Raw genomic sequence first — 17,748 nt, forward strand, 5'->3', positions numbered from 1 at the left:
GAATGAGTCTTTTCCTATAAAAGAACATTGTGAGAGAGAAAAACATTATCTGTGAATATCTATTAATAATATATTTTATATCATAAAATACCATATAATATGTAGTTAATTATATAAACCTTGAATTCATATATATGTTTCTTTGTGATAATAGTTTTTGTGCTTTTGACGTCTGCTTCCTGAGGATAAATTCCCAGTAGTGGGACTACTAGGCCAGAAAATACAGTAGAAGTGCATGTTTTGTTGTCTTAAATTAGAAAGTCAATGAAAAGTCACAATTGTGTGTTGTCACTGGTCACACATCCCTAGAAGATAATGGCCTCATTGGAGAGGAACATGTCATCTTTCAGAAAGCCTGTGTTGACTAGTTTTTCTCCCAGTGCTGGAATAGATGCCTTTCTCTGTACATGAGAACCACATGATATTCTTGGCTGGCATTTAGGACCTATATTGTTTCAACAATATGTATTTGTAAATACTAGAATTATATTGCAGTCTGGGAGTCCTCAGGTACTGAGTCCAAGTGTGAGGGGCTGGGAAGTGTGTGTGTGTGTGTGTGTGCGTGTGCGTGTGCGTGTGCATGTGTCCTTGCTCAGGCACACTCTGTGGCAGGTGCTTGCTGAGTGGATGAGAGGTCGGCTCACCTGCCATCTCTTTGCTCTCAGTCTCTCTCTCATTAGTCTTTTGCTGAATGTAGTTGAACTTGCATAATGTAAATGAGACTGTAACTTCACCATTTCGTGGTTTGATTCTAAACCCATTGATGATGGAGACTGTCTCATTCATCTTTGTATTTGGCATTTTGCAAAGGTAGCACCCGGGTGTTCTATGAGTGAATGTAAATGTGAGCATCATTATGATTTTACAATTCTGTTATTATTAGATGTTGTGTTTTTCCTATTTTGAATATTGAGTATAATCGTTCTTGAGATATATTTGCAATTTCCTAATCACTTCTTAACTTACAGCTTCACAGGCTTATAATCAGGATATGGAAGAGATGATGTATGAGCAGGACAATCCAGGTTTGTGATATGTGTTTCTGTTTGAGCACTGGCCAAGGCCATTTTACCCCAGGTTTAATATTCTGATTTATCATAGAGTCCTCTTTGTAATACAATCATTTTTGGTTGCCCAGATGTTTATAGAAATTCCTGAATATAGTTTAATATCACATCGAGGAATGAGGAAAAGAGGAGATGTATTTTTCAAACCACCATTGGAACTTTGCTCTTTGTAGATAGGGCACTGGAAATGTGATTTGGAAATTGACGAGGCAGTATGATGTAGTGGAGTCTGACTGGTTCTGCTCCTTCCTATCTTTGGGACTTAGAAAATTATGGAACTGTATTCAACTTAAATTTTATTAGATGGTAATGATAATATCTGTCTTACACAGTTGTGAAGATTAGAATTTGTAAATACTTTAGAATGGCATCTGGTAATGTGTTAGATTTTTTTCATGTTTGACAGAGGTGTGTATTTTTTCTTTTTAGATTCGATGGAGCCAATAGTAGGTGATGATGGAAGAACATACCATGAAGCAGGTATTGGATGAATATTTTCATTAGATTGTAAACATTACTCAAGCCTTTACAGTTACAGTGCTATGTTAACCTGGTGATTTTTCTCTCAAAGGAGTCAAAAGTAATTTTAACACCTAATACAAGTCTTTTTGCTTTATAACAAGATGAGATTATGAAAAGAATATCAAGCTTTCATATTTTAGCTTGTCTACACTGGCACCATGACAAAACACGAATCCTTAATGCTACTTTTGCATATCTTTATACCAGTTTGAGGAATTTTTATGAAAATAATTTACTTGTCCTTTTGTCTAGTTGTTTTTGAGCAAAGGTACTTATCACTGACTGCAGACACTAATATTTAAGGGAATAATTCTGTATTTGAGATTAAGTTGTATTTTTTAGCTAAGCAATTACATAGAATGACCCATTTAATACTGAGTTTTATTCTCTCTTTTGCAGATGACCTTACATACCAAGACTATGATGAACCAGGTTTGGAAATGCTTCTTAACTTTAAGCCGCCTACTTGTTTTACAGTCTACTCATAATTTGACTGTAGAGTATAGAGAATAATGTTTTAAGCTACAAATACCATAACTTAAAATCACCAAATGAATGGGAGTTTTCAAAGAATTTACTTGGGGAGATTGTTTACCTCCTCCAGTGGTTCTGCCATTAACTAATTTCTTAAACTCTTCGCAAGTTGCCTTTGGAAGCAGTTGAAAATCATTCACTAAAGCTTATCTCATTTATATTCATAGCTCTCTTTTGATTAAAATATAATAATGCTTTATTATATTTTAATAAATAAACGGTGGGTGGAAAACTAGTCAAAGTTTAATGACTAGTTTCTTCTACATAGTAATCCCACTCTTAAAGGTGATGGACCTGCTAGCATGGAGAAAGGTACAAAATAATTTCATTGCAGACTTGAAAGTGGCATAATTATTGTGGCTTGAGTGGCATTAGATTCAGATTTAGACAATTATAGCTTCGTTTGTTTCCCAAGCACTTCTATTCTGCCTTATTAAACTTCATGATGTAGATTCTATTTTTACTACTTCCCAGATGAAAGAAATAAAGTTCAGAGAATGTAAGTGATTTACATAAGTTCATATGACTAAGAAATGATAAAGCCAGTGGTGTATCATTTTTATTCCACCACCTTCACAAATGACTCTAAAAGGAAAGAGTCAATTGAGCATAACTTCATGTGAGAAGCAAGAAGAGGGAAGAAATGTATAGTGCTTGAGGTAAATATGGAGGACTTTCTGTGTACTGGATGGTTTTGGGAGCTTGACGTTTAATATGAATGATATTATAAGGAATTAAATAACTTGGCCACTATGATTGCATCTAGCTTTTCTTTTTCAGTTTCAAATTTAAAGGAGAAAATAGGAATTTGGAAATTAAAAATTACATGGAGAGATGAGACTTGAGATACTTTTCTGATTTCTGCCACTCATTATAATGTTTGTCTAAATATGCTAGAAAGAACATGTTTGGAAGGGAATTTGCAGACTAGATCCAGAGAACTTTAAAATCAAACTTGAAAGAAGTATAAAATTAGATACTGTGTTAAAAAAGATGTAAAAATAAATGTATTTTCATAGGCAGAATATCAGAATAAGTATAATTCAACAGGTTAAAAAGAGTAATAAATAGGACGTAGGGGGGTCATCAAGATTTGAGACACTTTGGATCTCAAGATTTTAAGATATTTAGATTACGTTGCTATAAAACCTAAACTTTTTCAAACAAAAGGGAAGTAATAGAATTATTAATAGGATTGTACACTATGTTCTAAAAAGATACCTTAGTGAAATTTAGGAACCTGAATGGGGAAACCCAAGTGAACATGTAAATGAAGCCATAAGTAGGATGAAGACAAAACCATTTTTCAGTAGGAGAAGAGAATATATTCTGTATTAAACTCCCTACATCTAGAACCTAAACCTGGAAAACATGTGGCTTACTAAAGCTGGGGAGGGAACCAACTTTGCACATAAAAAATCTAGGAAGCATATGTATTTGAATATACCTAGCCTATATTAAATAAATCTAGGAAATGCAAGTAGTACCATCTTACCATCTGATTGATTTATTCATATGCTGCATATGCATTAACTATCTTATATCCTAAACATAGGACTGGAGCAGTTCTAGTGAGGAACATACACACGGTTCATATTCCCACAGACTATATTTTACCTGGTAGAGGGGGATATTGGGGGAGGGTAGAAATTATACAGATAACTTCAATTTAGTGTTTACTCACAATTGTGCTAAGTGCTGGTGAGAACAAGGATAGTGTGTAACAAGAGCACACAGTGAAGAGAAACCTAGTTAGTTAATGGACCAGGGAAGGCTTCCCTAAAGTTTGGAGGTGAAAGTTAGAGCCATTGACAAGTCAAGGGGAAGGTGGCTGGAATGTCTTAAGCCTCTGAGGTGAGAAGATGTGTCTGGAGTGCTGGCAGTCTAATCTGGGCTTGGACTGCACTATGTCTAGGGTCCAGAGGATGTCTAGAGATAGTTTGGGATGTTTACCTACCCTTAGGCATCATTCAAGGCACTACAAAATCAGATACACATTTTGCCTGGCATGTAGCAAATAGACTGGAAAGAAACAAGAATGGATGTGGGGAGACTAGTTAGTTTAGTGCGGTTATCTCAATCTGATCTTGCCCTGAGTCCCATTTTCTGCCAAAAGAGGAATCAGAGAAGATAAGTTTCAGGAAAGAGATGTTCAGCAGTGTCCCATGCCACTGAGGAGCCACGCAAGGTGAGCACTGAAAACATGCATTTGATCTAGTATGATAGTGGCTTCCCAATGACGTTGGCAGGAGCCATTTTCAAAGGACAGAGATAAAGTAGTTTATACCAGGGTGGTGGCAGTAAAAGGAAGCAGACAAGCTGAGACATGTAAGGAGATAAAATTGACAGGGTGTGATGTGTGTGGATATAGCTGGGTTGAAAAAGCACGATGTCACGAACCCCATCCACTGTTCAGCTTGTTCCCTTGATGGATAGTGGTGCTTTTTCCCAAAGATAGGCAAGACTAGAAAACAGAAACGAGCCAAGAGGCCATGAGTCCAGTCTGTACATGTCGACTGTATGTCAAGACATCCAGGGGGGATATCTAATAAGCCAATTGGTGCTTGGATCTCAGCAGAGACATCTTGGCTATAAGTTTGGGAATCTTGAGTCTAGATAAGGTAATTGAAACCAAAGGCTGAGATCACTTATGGAGGGAGGACTGAGTTGGGGGGAATGGGAGGCTCTGTGGCTCACCACCATGAAAGCTAATATTTAATGCCTGGTAGGACTAGGGTAGGTGATGAAGATTGAGGAGAAAAGAAGGAATAAAAGGAGAACATGGTCACAGTGAAGTCCAAGGGCAGTAGTGTTTGAGAAGGAAGGAGCTGCTGAGAGATCTAACTTGGCAAGGTGGAACACCTCCATTAGATGGAATAAGGGGCTCACTGGTGGTCTCAGAGGAGTTGTGTCAGGGATGAGTCAGGGCCGCAAGAGAGATGGTTCAGGAAGGAAAGGAGGAGTGAAACAGCAAATGTAAATGACTGAAGAAATTAGATTATGAAATGGAGGGGGAGAGATGGGGAAAAGGGAAGTAGGCTCAATAAAGGGCCTTTTTTTTTTTTTAAGTTGGTAGAGACTTGAGCATGTTTAAATACAACACAGTTCAAAGGAATGGAGCGAGCAAACAGGCACTGCCCCTTTGTTTTACCAAAACCACCAGAAGGACAGAGGATGATGGATTAAAAATTTTCCCTTACTTTACCCAGTGCTGAGAATAATATCTGAAATATAGTAGGTGCTCGAAAAATTTCCTTTATTAAATGATCATAAGGAATACATTTATAACTATGCTAGGAAAATAAGAAAGCTCGCTCTAAGCACACCAAAAAATTTGAGGCGTTTTTGGAGAATGGAAAAAGCTGGGATGAAGTTGATGAAAAAGCTGTGACCCAGCTGAACCCGAGAGAAGAGACCAGAGCATCTTTTACAGCAGAACAGAGAGCCACTGAGCCCCGTACAGGTCACAAGAGGAGAAATGATGGGTGCAGGGCAGTGAGTTCAGGACCTGTAAGCTGAGCCTTTGTGCTGTGGGGCTGGCACCACGAGTGTTTGCCCCCAAGTGGAAGATCTGAGAGCTGTTGCCTAAGCTCAGAACCCTCCCCTGCAGACATGAAAAAAATAGAGAAAGGAAATTCACTGCCACTGGGAGTAAACAGATTTTGGATCCTGGTAACAAGTAATTGGGGAAGAACCTTAATTTCCCCCATTTTACACTAAAAAATATCTGTAACTGCCGCTCTCTTTTGGCTAAAAGGGGGCTGGCCTACTTGGAATCTGGGCTTGTTTGACTCCACACCAAACTGCTCCCCTCCTCAGCCTGCCACTTCCCAGCAACTATGCCCCAGGGTTCAAGGACGAATGAGACATCATCTGTGCTCATGAAACCATAGAGCGAACGCTGTGTCATAGTGAGAATTATGTAGTCCTAACGGATTATTTTTTCTGTGTATCTTCTAGTATATGAACCACCGGAAAATGAAGGGCTAGAAAGTTCAGGTAAGCTCTTTCTCTAAGCAGGTGTCTCCTGCAAGTCAGTCCCACCCCCCTTATATTTATTAAAAGTCTGATAGCTTGTGGAATAAAGACAGAGGTAGTAAAAAATACAAGACATGTTCAAGTATCCAAGGAAGTAATTGCATATTGTCAATATTGTTCCCTTATGCAAGTTTTATGTCATCGGGGATGATGTCGGCCTATTTGATATATTCTTTGAATATAATTTAGGAATTAAAGTTGATATGCTAATATAAATCAGAGAGGGAGACAAATAAAAGACTCCTAATCAGGAATGGTTGGGTGGCTCAGTGGTTGACCAGCTGCCCTCGGCTCAGGGCAGATCTTGGGGCCCTGGGATCTAGTCCCACATCAGGCTTCCCTCGGGGAGCCTGCTTCTTCCTTTGCCTATGTCTCTGCCTCTCTCTGTGTATCTCTCATGAATAAATAAATAAAATCTTAAAAAAAAAAAGACTCTTAATCATAGAAAACATACTGAGGGTCACTGGAGGAGAGGGGAGTGGGGGGATGAGGTAATTGGGTGATGGGTATTAAGGAGGGCATGTGATGTAATGAGTACTGGGTGTTACATAAGACTGATAAATCACTGGCCTCTAAAAAAAAGTAATTAGTGGATATTCTTTGGGTAATTTTAGAATAATATTAGATGTTGAACCATTAAAAAATAATTTTTAAAAAGGAGGGTGTGTGATGTAATGAGCACCGATGAATCAGTGACCTCTACCTTTGAAACCCATAATATATGTTAATTAACTGAATTTATATAAAATTTAAAAAAATACTTAGGAGTCTCCATAAGAAGCCCCAGTCTAAAAAGAGCCAAATTTAGTTATCTTAGTAGAGATAAGTTAATTTAAGGATCTAGTGTGAGATAATGTAAAATGTGTTTGGTTTTTTTTTTTTTTTAGATAATGCTGGAGAAGATTCAAACATAATTTTAGAAGGTAAGTTAATTTTATAGAGATAGTTTTACTTTTTGTATTCAAACTACATTCATGTATTCAAGAGATACGTATTGGACACTTTGCTATCTATAGGATGTCCAGGGCTAAGAGGGTGCAAGCGAAGATGATGGAGATAGCATTTCTGGTTTCCTTGGAATTGGCATTCTTATGGCCAAATATGATAAAGTAACTACAAATTATGAAAAGGGTGATAAAAGAGATAAAACCAGGATACTACAATAGCAAATAACTGGTTTCGGCAAGGCTCCTCTAATGAGGGGGTGGTTTTGTCAGATGGAGTTAGCCTTGGGCAGGGATGGGTTAAAAGTTGGGTTCTTTATGTTGTTCAGCTGGACCGACTATTTTTTTTTTTAAGGTTTTATTTATTTATTTGAGACAGAGCACGAGCAGGGAGCAGAGTCAGGAGGAGAGGGAGACGGAGACTCCCTGAGGACAGGGAGCCCAATGCAAGGCACAGTCCCAGGACCTTGAGATCATGACCTGAGCCAAAGGCAGACACTTAACTGACTGAGCTGCCCAGGCAGCCCTAGACAAATGATTTTCAAATCCATTCTTTTCTCTGTGGCTCTAGTGCTCTAGTTCAGCCATCATCACCTTCCTGGACAACAGTGGTAGCCTTCTAGCCCATCTTCTCAACTAGATACTTGTGTTCTTCAAATCCATTTGTCAGGATGCCATTAGGGTGATCTATTCAAAAGTACTGGTTAGGCTATATCAACCCTGTGCCTAAACCCTCTTTTCTTCCCCATCTGTGTCAGGATGATTATTTTCTGTTACAGGTAATAGAAAATAAACTTGAATTGGCTTAAGCATTAAAGATTCAGGTGACAAATCAGTTGTGAACACGGAGGACCTAATGAATCTAGATTATATTCCAAGTGCAGTGGGAATCTGGGAAAAATACTTAAATGAGATATAGCATACTCTGACTTACTTTAAACAATTACTTTCATTCGTAGTTAGGAAATGGATTGAATGGAGAAATGGAGGCAGGGACCACCCTGTTAGGAAATGATTGTACCAATCCAGGAAGTGATCATGGTGGCCTGGAGTAATGTTATGGCAGTGGAAATGACATGGAGGAGGAAGTTTTGTATTTTAAATGTATTTTTGAATTACAACTGATGAAACTTTCTGATGGTTGTGAAGGAAAGAGAAATAAAGGGAGACTTTGGTCTGGTTTGAATAACTGTCGGATGAGGAGGCAATCTACCAAGAAGAAAACTAGGATATATAAGAAACTGGTTTAGAGGAGAAAACCAAGGCTTATTTTAAGTTTGGGAATGAAGTGAGATTCCCACGTAGAGGTTTCAAGTAGCAGGTTGGATATACCAATGATACGAACTAGATGGGTGAGACCTGAGATTGATATGTTTGGGAGCCCTCATGAAGATGGGAGTTGAAAGCCTTACTGAAGTGGATTTAACAAGTTCCGGAGTAAAGAAAATCAGGTTGTGCTGATATAATTAATTCATAATTACCTTTTAAAAAATCCTCTCACTACATTGTTACCAGAATAAATTTCAGGTAAATTTGTTAAATGTATACTTTTTTAATACAATCAGTTGAAAATTTAATTTATCTTGCAATAATAAGAATAAGGCTTTCTTAGTATAACATCAATGATGGAAATAACAAAGTGATCAATACTTTATGATGCACATAGTTTTTTCAAACCTAAAATGACAAATAAAAGAAATTCTGAGAAAAAAATATTAGTGAAGATGATAAAGTGCTAATAGATCTCTGATTTAACCAAGAGTAAAATCAGTACGCAAACCTTAACAAGCCAGTCACAACAGAGAAAGCTAGTAAGCACTCACAGTACTGCCACTAAAACAACAAAATATGCCAGAATATTAATAGTGATCAGTGGGAATAGGTGAGATTTTTTTTCCTTGTATGTAAAATATTTCCAAATCTTCCATTCGGGTATGTATTATTCTTAAAATTAGAAGCAAATTAGTGTCAGAAGGAAAATGATTCAAATAGCTGCATAATTAACAAGAGTTTTAGAAAATGCTATAAAAATTCTTCCTTTTGACCGAAGTCTGTTACAAGTCTTTAGGAGGCAGGGCAGCCCGGGTGGCTCAGCGGTTTAGTGCCGCCTTTAGCCCAGCCCAGGGTGTGATCCTGGAGACCCAGGATCGAGTCCCACGTCGGGCTTCCTGCATGGAGCCTGCTTCTCCCTCTACCTGTGTCTCTGCCTACCTCTTTCTCTCTATGTCGCTCATGAATAAATAAATTTTAAAAACTTAAAAAAAATAAATAAGGGGATCCCTGGGTGGTGCAGCGGTTTAGCGCCTGCCTTTGTCCCAGGGCGCGATCCTGGAGACCCGGGATCGAATCCCATGTCAGGCTCCCGGTGCATGGAGCCTGTTTCTCCCTCTGCCTGTGTCTCTGCCTCTCTCTCTCACTGTGTGCCTATCATAAATAAATAAAAATTTAAAAATAAATAAATAAATAAATAAATAAATAAATAAATAAATAAATAAATAAATAAAATTAACAAGTCTTTAGGAAGCAAAAGGAAAGCTGATACAGTCTTATCTCTAGGTTAAGGGAATGCTCAGTGGGTTGTTAGATATTAAGATCTTCATATATATGTAATTTTATAGAGTGAATTAGATCAATATATTATTATACCATTATGTGATAAGGTCTACAGTCTCTTTAGTTGCAAATGGGTTGAAGTAGCCAGGGAAAAAGGCGAGATGTTTAAAGTCATATCCATATTTTTGTCTAGTCTTAGAATAGTATTTTTCAGAAACTTTATTAAGGATATGGATTTACTTTTAGGATTCTATTTCAGTTTCTTTGTCTTTTTGTTCACATTAAAATTAGGGTTATGAGTTAAAAACATTTTAACAAGATATTTTAAATATCTTTTCTCAGCTTTCTTATCAAGTCTGATGCAAAATTGTGGTGAAGACCTAGGTTTTAGTTCATATCTCCTTTGCCCAGGCAGTGAGTCAGTTAGGCAGATAACGGAAAGCCTATTTTACAGAACATTTGCAAAGCAAACAACATTTTGCCAGGTTATAGCTAATTCTTTGTTGTAATCGTGGGAAAACCTAATGTTTTTGTGATCATTGCAATCAAATCCCAAAAATGTCTGTAAAAATAATCACAGTAACTTAAATACAATCTGTTTTTTAAATACTGGTCAGCAATATGTAATGGATTGTAATTTTGTTATTTATTTTAGAAGTATACATGCCCCCTGCGGAAGAACAACAGGAAGTACCCCCAGGTATGACATTTTGCTAGATGTACTGCCTTTTCCTTTTCTGTTTACTCTAGAATATACTGTTGATACTCACATAGCTCTATGAAATCAGTCTATGAAGAGCAAAAATCCTGAGAGAAAGATTAATTATACCAAAATTCAAAAAGAAGATTATCTGTGTTTTGATCAGTTGAGCCAAAGTAAAGGGAAATACACATCAGATTCAGTCTAGTACATGTTTGTTGAGCTAGAAAGTGAGGAGCATTAATGATCAAAGTAACATGATCTTTGCCTTTATAGATGGTAGTTAGTAGTAGTAGTAGTAGTAGTAACTAGGTGGGGCTTTTTCCTTTTTTTATTTTTTTCTAATTGACAAGCTAATTGATGGAGGATATGGAATCAGAACTGCCTTAAGATGGAAGTTTAATAGTGCATTATTTTGTTACTATCTTCTTCCGTTCTCCATTTCCATGAGCGCATCTTAGTACCCTGGGTGATCCCAACTGGCTCCCTAGGCCTTGGCAGTACCTGAAGTCTTTCCTTCCAGCCCACTGAGTTAATCCATTTCTGTACTTTTCTCTCCCCTCTACCACATGTCCCTCTCATCAGCATTGAATTCAGAGAATGGGAACACCATTTTGACCAAATCCTTTGTTTTCAAATGGCATTTTAGAGATGACATTAACTCTACCTATAAAATGAACACACAAGCCTCCTGTTCTTATTGTGGGAAAAAAAAACATGTTTTTGTAAAGAGAGAAACTTCCAGTACCTCTGTCCTAGGTGTATTTCTTCCTGCTTCTGTATTTTATTTCTGTTTTCTTTCTTTTTGTGTCATTTATTGGTTGACTTTTTGCTCATATTTTTTACATTATGCTTACTGTGAATTTTGTAGTGATGATGTGCATTACTATTTGTGCTTTTGGTAGAAATAATTATAACTGCCAAAATCTACTGAGTAACAAATTTCAAGGAAAAAAGTGACTTTTATAATCAAAGAATATTTTTAGTTCTATACCCCAGCTCATCTGTGCTTATGTCATGATTGGTGAGATGTTTCAGGGTTTTGTCATACCATGTACATTTATAGTACTAGGTCTAAATACTTAAGAGAACTGAGCTGTTGGTATTATAATGTGAATGAGAATAGAAATCCATGGAGAAATTGGTCTTTTACATGATGAATACTGAGCGGGTGTGTGTATTTGGTGTTTAGGAAAGGTGCAGAGAACAGGGAGAGCCAATGTTTCTATCCTACATTTATGATTTCTTTTTTTGTTGCATGGCAATTCGCAGAGGGCCTCGTTTCTGCCTTGAGGAGACAGAGCAGGCTACTGAATTAGCATTTTGATTACTGTCCATGCCTTTAAAGAAAATTGTCTTGTATGTATTTTTTAAAATAATGAGTCTTTACAACATTGATTCTTTCCTAGTTACAGTTCATATTTTTTAATATTGACCTGATGTTAGTGGAAGTATAAAAGGCAATCCTGTTTTCTGGCTAGAAATCTCTGTGCTTTTACTTTCATATTTTATAAGCTGAGCCTAAGAATTTCCTTGGCATATAAATATAAAATACCTAAAGGTTGAGGTGCTGGAATAATAAGCTGCTTTTTTAGATGAGGTGTTTAACAACCGAAGCCCATAAAAATGAGGATTTGATTAATACGCATTCTTACTGACATACAACGAGCTTTCAATAAATGGTGACCGTGGCAATTTTTGTTTAGTAATTAATTCACCTGATCTTTGAGGGTGGATCAAGAGAAGTTAAACCCTGAAAGGCCTGCTCAGAAAGTTATAACCTGTAATTCGGTGTCATAAAAATTTGATTGACCCACTGCACAGTTATGGTGTGACCTTGCCAAAGAGACTGTAAGGCCAAGAGTTATTTTTAATGATTGCACTTGGTTTACTTATTTCCCATTATTTTCATAGTCTTACTTATATTACAACCTCTTTTATTCAGTCTTACGAAAGAATAATAGTTGAAACTCTATATTCATGATCTTTTGATACAGTAAGCTCACTGCTTTTATATTATCTGTGTGATTACAGAAGCTGCAGGAGTACTGATGGTAGGGCCTGTCTTCTTCTTTTTTTTTTTTTTTTAAGGTTTTATTTATTTATTCATGAGAGAGACAGAGGCAAGCAGAGACAGAGGCAGAGGAAAAAGCAGGTTCCATGTAGGGAGCCCGATATGGGACTCGATCCCAGGACTGTGGGATCATGCCCTTAGCCAAAGGCCAGACGCTCAACCACTGAGCCACCCAGGCGTCCCAGGGCCTGTCTTCTTACTTTTCAATTCTCCTAACCTTTTAGGCTTTAAGAATCTGTTATTCGGTGGAAACTTTAATTAAGGACCTCTGCAACATGCTAGCTATTAGTTCACTTTTTTCTGGCCCATGAAATCTAACTGATGATTACTTTGCCTTCCCTGATCATTCTAAGACTAGGTTATACTGTCTTAATATTGCTTATTAAAAAGTTCACAATAATATACTTCTGGGTATGATATAACCCCACAAAGTGGGAGCTCTCTTGATTCACCTTTGTATTGAGCTACACACGAGGGCCCAGTGAATGCTAACATTTATTAAGCATTAAGCATTATGTAGATGCTCTTCTAAGCACATTACCTGAATTTACTCATTTAATATTTCCAGTTACCTAAGAGGTAGACATGCTGTTATCTCCCATTTTACAGACAAGAAAACTGAGACATAACAAAGTGAGTCTGAGAGCTGACAGGTGGCAGAATGAAGACTGCCCCTTGCATACTAGCTCCAGAGTTTACACTCTTGGACTCTGTGCTCTAGAGGATTTTTCATAAGGCCTCTTTTTCATAAGAGTTCTGAGAGCTGTTTTGGTGGGGTAAAACTAGAGAGATCATACTATTTATCTTCCTCTTTGTATACATTAGTACTTCACCTAGGACCTGGAAGTATTGAAGATTAAGAATTATTGTAGAAAAATAAGTTGTCCAGTAGCTTGTATTTTGTCATCGTTTGTTTATATTTGTAAATTTATTAGTACTTTGCTCTTGACAAGGATGTAAAAAGTCAGTCCCAAGAATTGATCATTCTGATCATTTTGAATACCAGATATTTTTAAAAATTCTTTTTGTGATCCATGCTCCTTTAGTGGGCTTTTACCTTTCTCCTCAAACTCAGAGTTTTATTTGAAATCATAGAGTGTGTGATTCTAGCAATATGACAATAAATGTGCATAGCACAAATTGATTCACTTACGGAGAATCACTTACAAAGTTCATCCAAGTAAAATTTCCTGCCAAATAGTACGTTAAGGCTGTTTCACTAACTGGTGCCATTAACAATTTTTTCTGTCATACTATGCCAGAAAAAAAAAGTTAATGTTATGTTTTATGGTGATAATCATATTACACAAGATGGAAATATGTGAGCATCAGTGTTTCTGCTGCTGTTCCTATCTTCTGAAAATGGAGATAACATCTGTAACTCATCTCACTGTGGACTGGTCTAGCAGTGATGATGGTTTCACTCTGCTGCACCTGTGCAAACTTTCACTCATGCCTCCCCTTGTCACCAAGCATTTCCTAACATGATCACTAAGGCACCTAGCCAGCCTTAGTCTTGACAGCACTAGAGGTCTTGGTTTATGTTAATAAGTGTCTAATATGAATGTTACTGTTGTAGATTTCACCATTTATGCAAGAAGTACGTATTAAGCATCTGCCCTGGGCAAAGAATATACTTGAACAATATAGGCCTACACCATAGTGGTTCATAGTCCTGTGGGCGTGTAACAGAGTAAAACAACCAACTATAATGTCATTAATTATATACCAGTGTGGTATACAGGACAGCACAGAGAAGGAGGGATAACTGACTCAGCTTGGGAGCAAGGGTGTGGAGAGTACATTTGGCCTCCCATGTGTCCTTGTACTGGGGCTGAGTTTAGAGGTGCTGTCAGAAGTGACTGGAGTTGGTAGGTGGGGAGCAGAGGAAGCAAGCGCTTGTTGAACAAGGACCAGGACAGTGTGCCATGTAAAAGTGTAGGAAGACGAGTGGAAAAAGACGCAGGCGTCACTACCTGGAGTGTACCGTCTATATGTTTAAAAATTTGAATCTGGGCCTAAGGATGGCAGGAGGCCACTGAAAGATTCCAAGCAGAGGAGTCACACGGTCAGATCCAGATCTGAAAAGAGTAGTCCAGGAAGGAGAAGGTGGAGACTAGGAAGGGTGCAGATGTACTGATCCAAGCTGGAGACAGCAGAAGCTTCAGCTGTGGTGCAAGGACTGGCAGGGTGGACTCATGGGGATTGGAATTGGAAGCAATTTGTAGGGAAGAGAGGGTTGATTAAAGGGAAGAGTTGAGGACGATTCCTGTGTTCCTGACCTGAATGAATAAATGATCAGCTCTCTACCCACTTATTGAAGGCAGGAGGAAACAGAGTAGTAGAGGAGGTGACTGGCCCGATTTCAGACATAACTAGGTTTGCAACTCAGTGGACCACTTCTGAGTAGGGTCGTCTTTAAATATTTAGGAGCATATATTTGGGTCATTCAGAATTGTAACCAGGCTGCTAGTTTATTTGCCCTTTTACCGGTGCTCATCATTATACTTCGAACAGCTTCCCACAATCTCAGATAGGTTTGATCGCACAGGTTACAGAAACCATGAGCTCATTCCTCTCATGATCTAGCTAACTGATAAATTCTGAGGGAAGCCAGAGTCAAACACATTTGTAAAAACGTTTTTTGTTGAGGTGTAACTAACACACAGAGACACATCACTTGTTGAACGCACGGTTTAATGAAACTGTGTGCTCCATTTTCCATGTGATCCATTCCTGCACCCACTACTCAGCATGCCGCGAGCACTTCAAAACTCTCTCCTTCCTCCCGCTCAGTCACACCCCCACATCCCCACCAGCAGTAACTGTTCTCATCTGTATCACCACTGATTGGTTTGCTTGCTCTTGAATTTGATAAAATAAAACCATAAGTAAACACACACAAATTACATGCATACTTTTTTGGTGACTATTTGTTGTTGCTCAACATCATGGCTGAGTTTCATCCACTTGGTAGTGTAGAGTAATTTGGTTCTATTCATTGCCTTTTACTATAAATACACTACATTAAAAAAAATCCATTCTACGTTGATAGCTATTGTGAATGTTTCCAGTTTCTGGCTGTTATGAAGAAAGCTTCTGTGAATAATCTTGTGCATGTCTTTTGTATATACTCATTTCTGTTGGATATATAAAAGTATACATATGATTTCTAGTTACTTCACATTGAGCACCAAATCTGCTTGTATAAAAATTTCTGAATATACATGTACACACACACATAGGTAAGTAGGTAGATAGATAGGAAGGGAAGTAGGAAGGATCATAATCCAGATTTAGAAAATATATCAAAATTTGGCTGGGCCTTTATGTGCACCATCTTCTTTTCTACTCGAATTGTAACATCTAATGCTGTAATAGGAAAATCAATCAGATACTAAACTTGGAATGAGAAAGTAGTTGTAAAAAATTGGACAAGAATGACTTTTACATATACTTTTTTTTAACCCATTTTTATTGTCAGTAACATTAGAAACTGACATGATTATATTAAAATAATGTATTTTAACTGCAATTTACAGTATCTTATTGCTCCATGAAAATTCTTCCTATATTTGCTTTTTAAACACCATGCTAGATTTTCTTTCTCTATTACATTTCTTATTAATACAGTGAAAACACTGATGGGAGAAAGAGAGTTAACGCTTGTATTTCTCAAAAGATTGAAATTCTGAAATTTAGTTATAATTCTCAGATGCTCTAAGAAGCTTAAGTTTTCATCAGCAGCTTCACAAGTTAATTCCCAGGGACTTCTCTGGGTAGTTAATCACTGTTTAACGAGTTGCCCTTAAAAACAACAATAGCACATAAAAAGCATTTACTTCTGTCGGTGGGTTTTTTTTTTTTTTAAGTAGAATGGAAATGAAGCAGTTTCACAGTCTGTGTCTAGTTGGTCCTTTAATTTAGATTTCCCCTTATTTTTGCAGATACGTAAAGCTTCAAAAAGACTGCCCCCACTACCACAAGAGGACCAGCCTAACCATACGCTCCAAAAGATGGCTGTGATAGATCTTGTGACGCAATTACTGAGCAGACCAAGATCTTTGGGAATGAACACTAAAGATGTTTTCAATCGATCATAGTCCACTGGCATTTTAGTGTATTTTTTTAGAACCAAAAATTACACGTAATGTTACATTCCTGCATGTCCGTTTTTGATAACATTAGTGAATCCTTTGGTTTTCTCTTCTCTTTTTGTCACACAGCTTTCGATCTTACCTACATTTATGTGTGTTTTTTCAGATAATAGTTGATTATATTGACAATGTAGCAGCAATTGTCTTGGCAGGGTTTTTATATATATATATATATAATATATATATATATAATATATATATATATTACTAGTAATTACTCCTAAGTCTGTTGGACTGACCTGTGTAAACTGCATAAACGTGATTTCAAAGCCATGAAGAGTGCCCGGCTGTTGCACTCGGAGGAACACTACTCGCTGTCACCATTAGCTGTGAAGATTTGAGTTGTATATATCTGCACTGATATCATTCTAAGACATTTCTACATTAGCTTTGAGTATTCAGGGGAAAACTCAAATTTTGAGATTGCTGTAGCTGTTAGCTCATTGATTAGAAAAATTTAATATTTTGGTGAAAGTCTTAAGTTATCATGGTTAATTTATTTTTTCAAATCGAGGGGGGAGAAATTTAAATTCCTTGCTAGAATATAGACAAAAGGAATGGCCTGCTCTGTCATGCAAAAATGCTGTTTGGCACCTCATATCAATCGTATAATAGCTTTGTCCCTTTAGTATTTGTTTAAATTTTAGAAAGTCTTTATAAATTACCGGTGCACATCTTAAAGATTGCTCTGCCTTTGGCTAATTAAAGTAATGCCCTCACAACACTGAAGACAGCGAAGTGATCTTACTAAAGAAGGATGCCTCTAGCTGGATTGATTTAGGACGTGTGAAAAGCACTCACCAAGCCACATACCTGCTGCTGTTTGCAACGTATGAGCCTTTTCTTTTCTATCCTGAAGAGTTTCTTCTATTTTTCATGTGGTTTATTTTGGCTCAGAAATAGTTGCTGTGATGAAAATACTCATTTGTTAGAAAGATGGCAGTGACATCATTTTGAAAGGACCATGAACTATTTAAAACAACAACAACAAACCCATAAAGAGGTCATTTCATTTCCATGTCAGGGATAGCTCTTGATTATATTAACATTGTTTTAAGATAAGATAACTTTTCCCCCCTGCTTTTAGGGTTACAATCCAAGGGATTTTATATTTTTATCATTATAGATCATAGTTACAATGTAGTGAGTTATGCATGCT

The 17,748-nt window shown here is 37.3% G+C and overlaps 1 protein-coding gene across 12 annotated transcripts in view; it reads left to right on the top strand.

The window, feature by feature from the left end:
* The window catches only part of ASPH (aspartate beta-hydroxylase), a 212,702-nt gene that overhangs the window by 76,758 nt on the left and 118,196 nt on the right, over positions 1-17,748 (top strand). For all 12 annotated transcript variants that reach the window (XM_072804506.1, XM_072804507.1, XM_072804511.1 and 9 more), the window contains 6 exons: positions 969-1,025; positions 1,497-1,547; positions 1,989-2,021; positions 6,084-6,122; positions 7,049-7,084; positions 10,314-10,358. In XM_072804506.1, coding sequence (XP_072660607.1) covers positions 969-1,025; positions 1,497-1,547; positions 1,989-2,021; positions 6,084-6,122; positions 7,049-7,084; positions 10,314-10,358 — 261 coding nt within the window. The remainder of the gene's footprint in view (positions 1-968; positions 1,026-1,496; positions 1,548-1,988; positions 2,022-6,083; positions 6,123-7,048; positions 7,085-10,313; positions 10,359-17,748) is intronic.

This window comes from Canis lupus, chromosome 28 (genome assembly GCF_048164855.1).
Source record: "Canis lupus baileyi chromosome 28, mCanLup2.hap1, whole genome shotgun sequence".
Classification (NCBI taxonomy): Eukaryota; Metazoa; Chordata; class Mammalia; order Carnivora; family Canidae; genus Canis; species Canis lupus.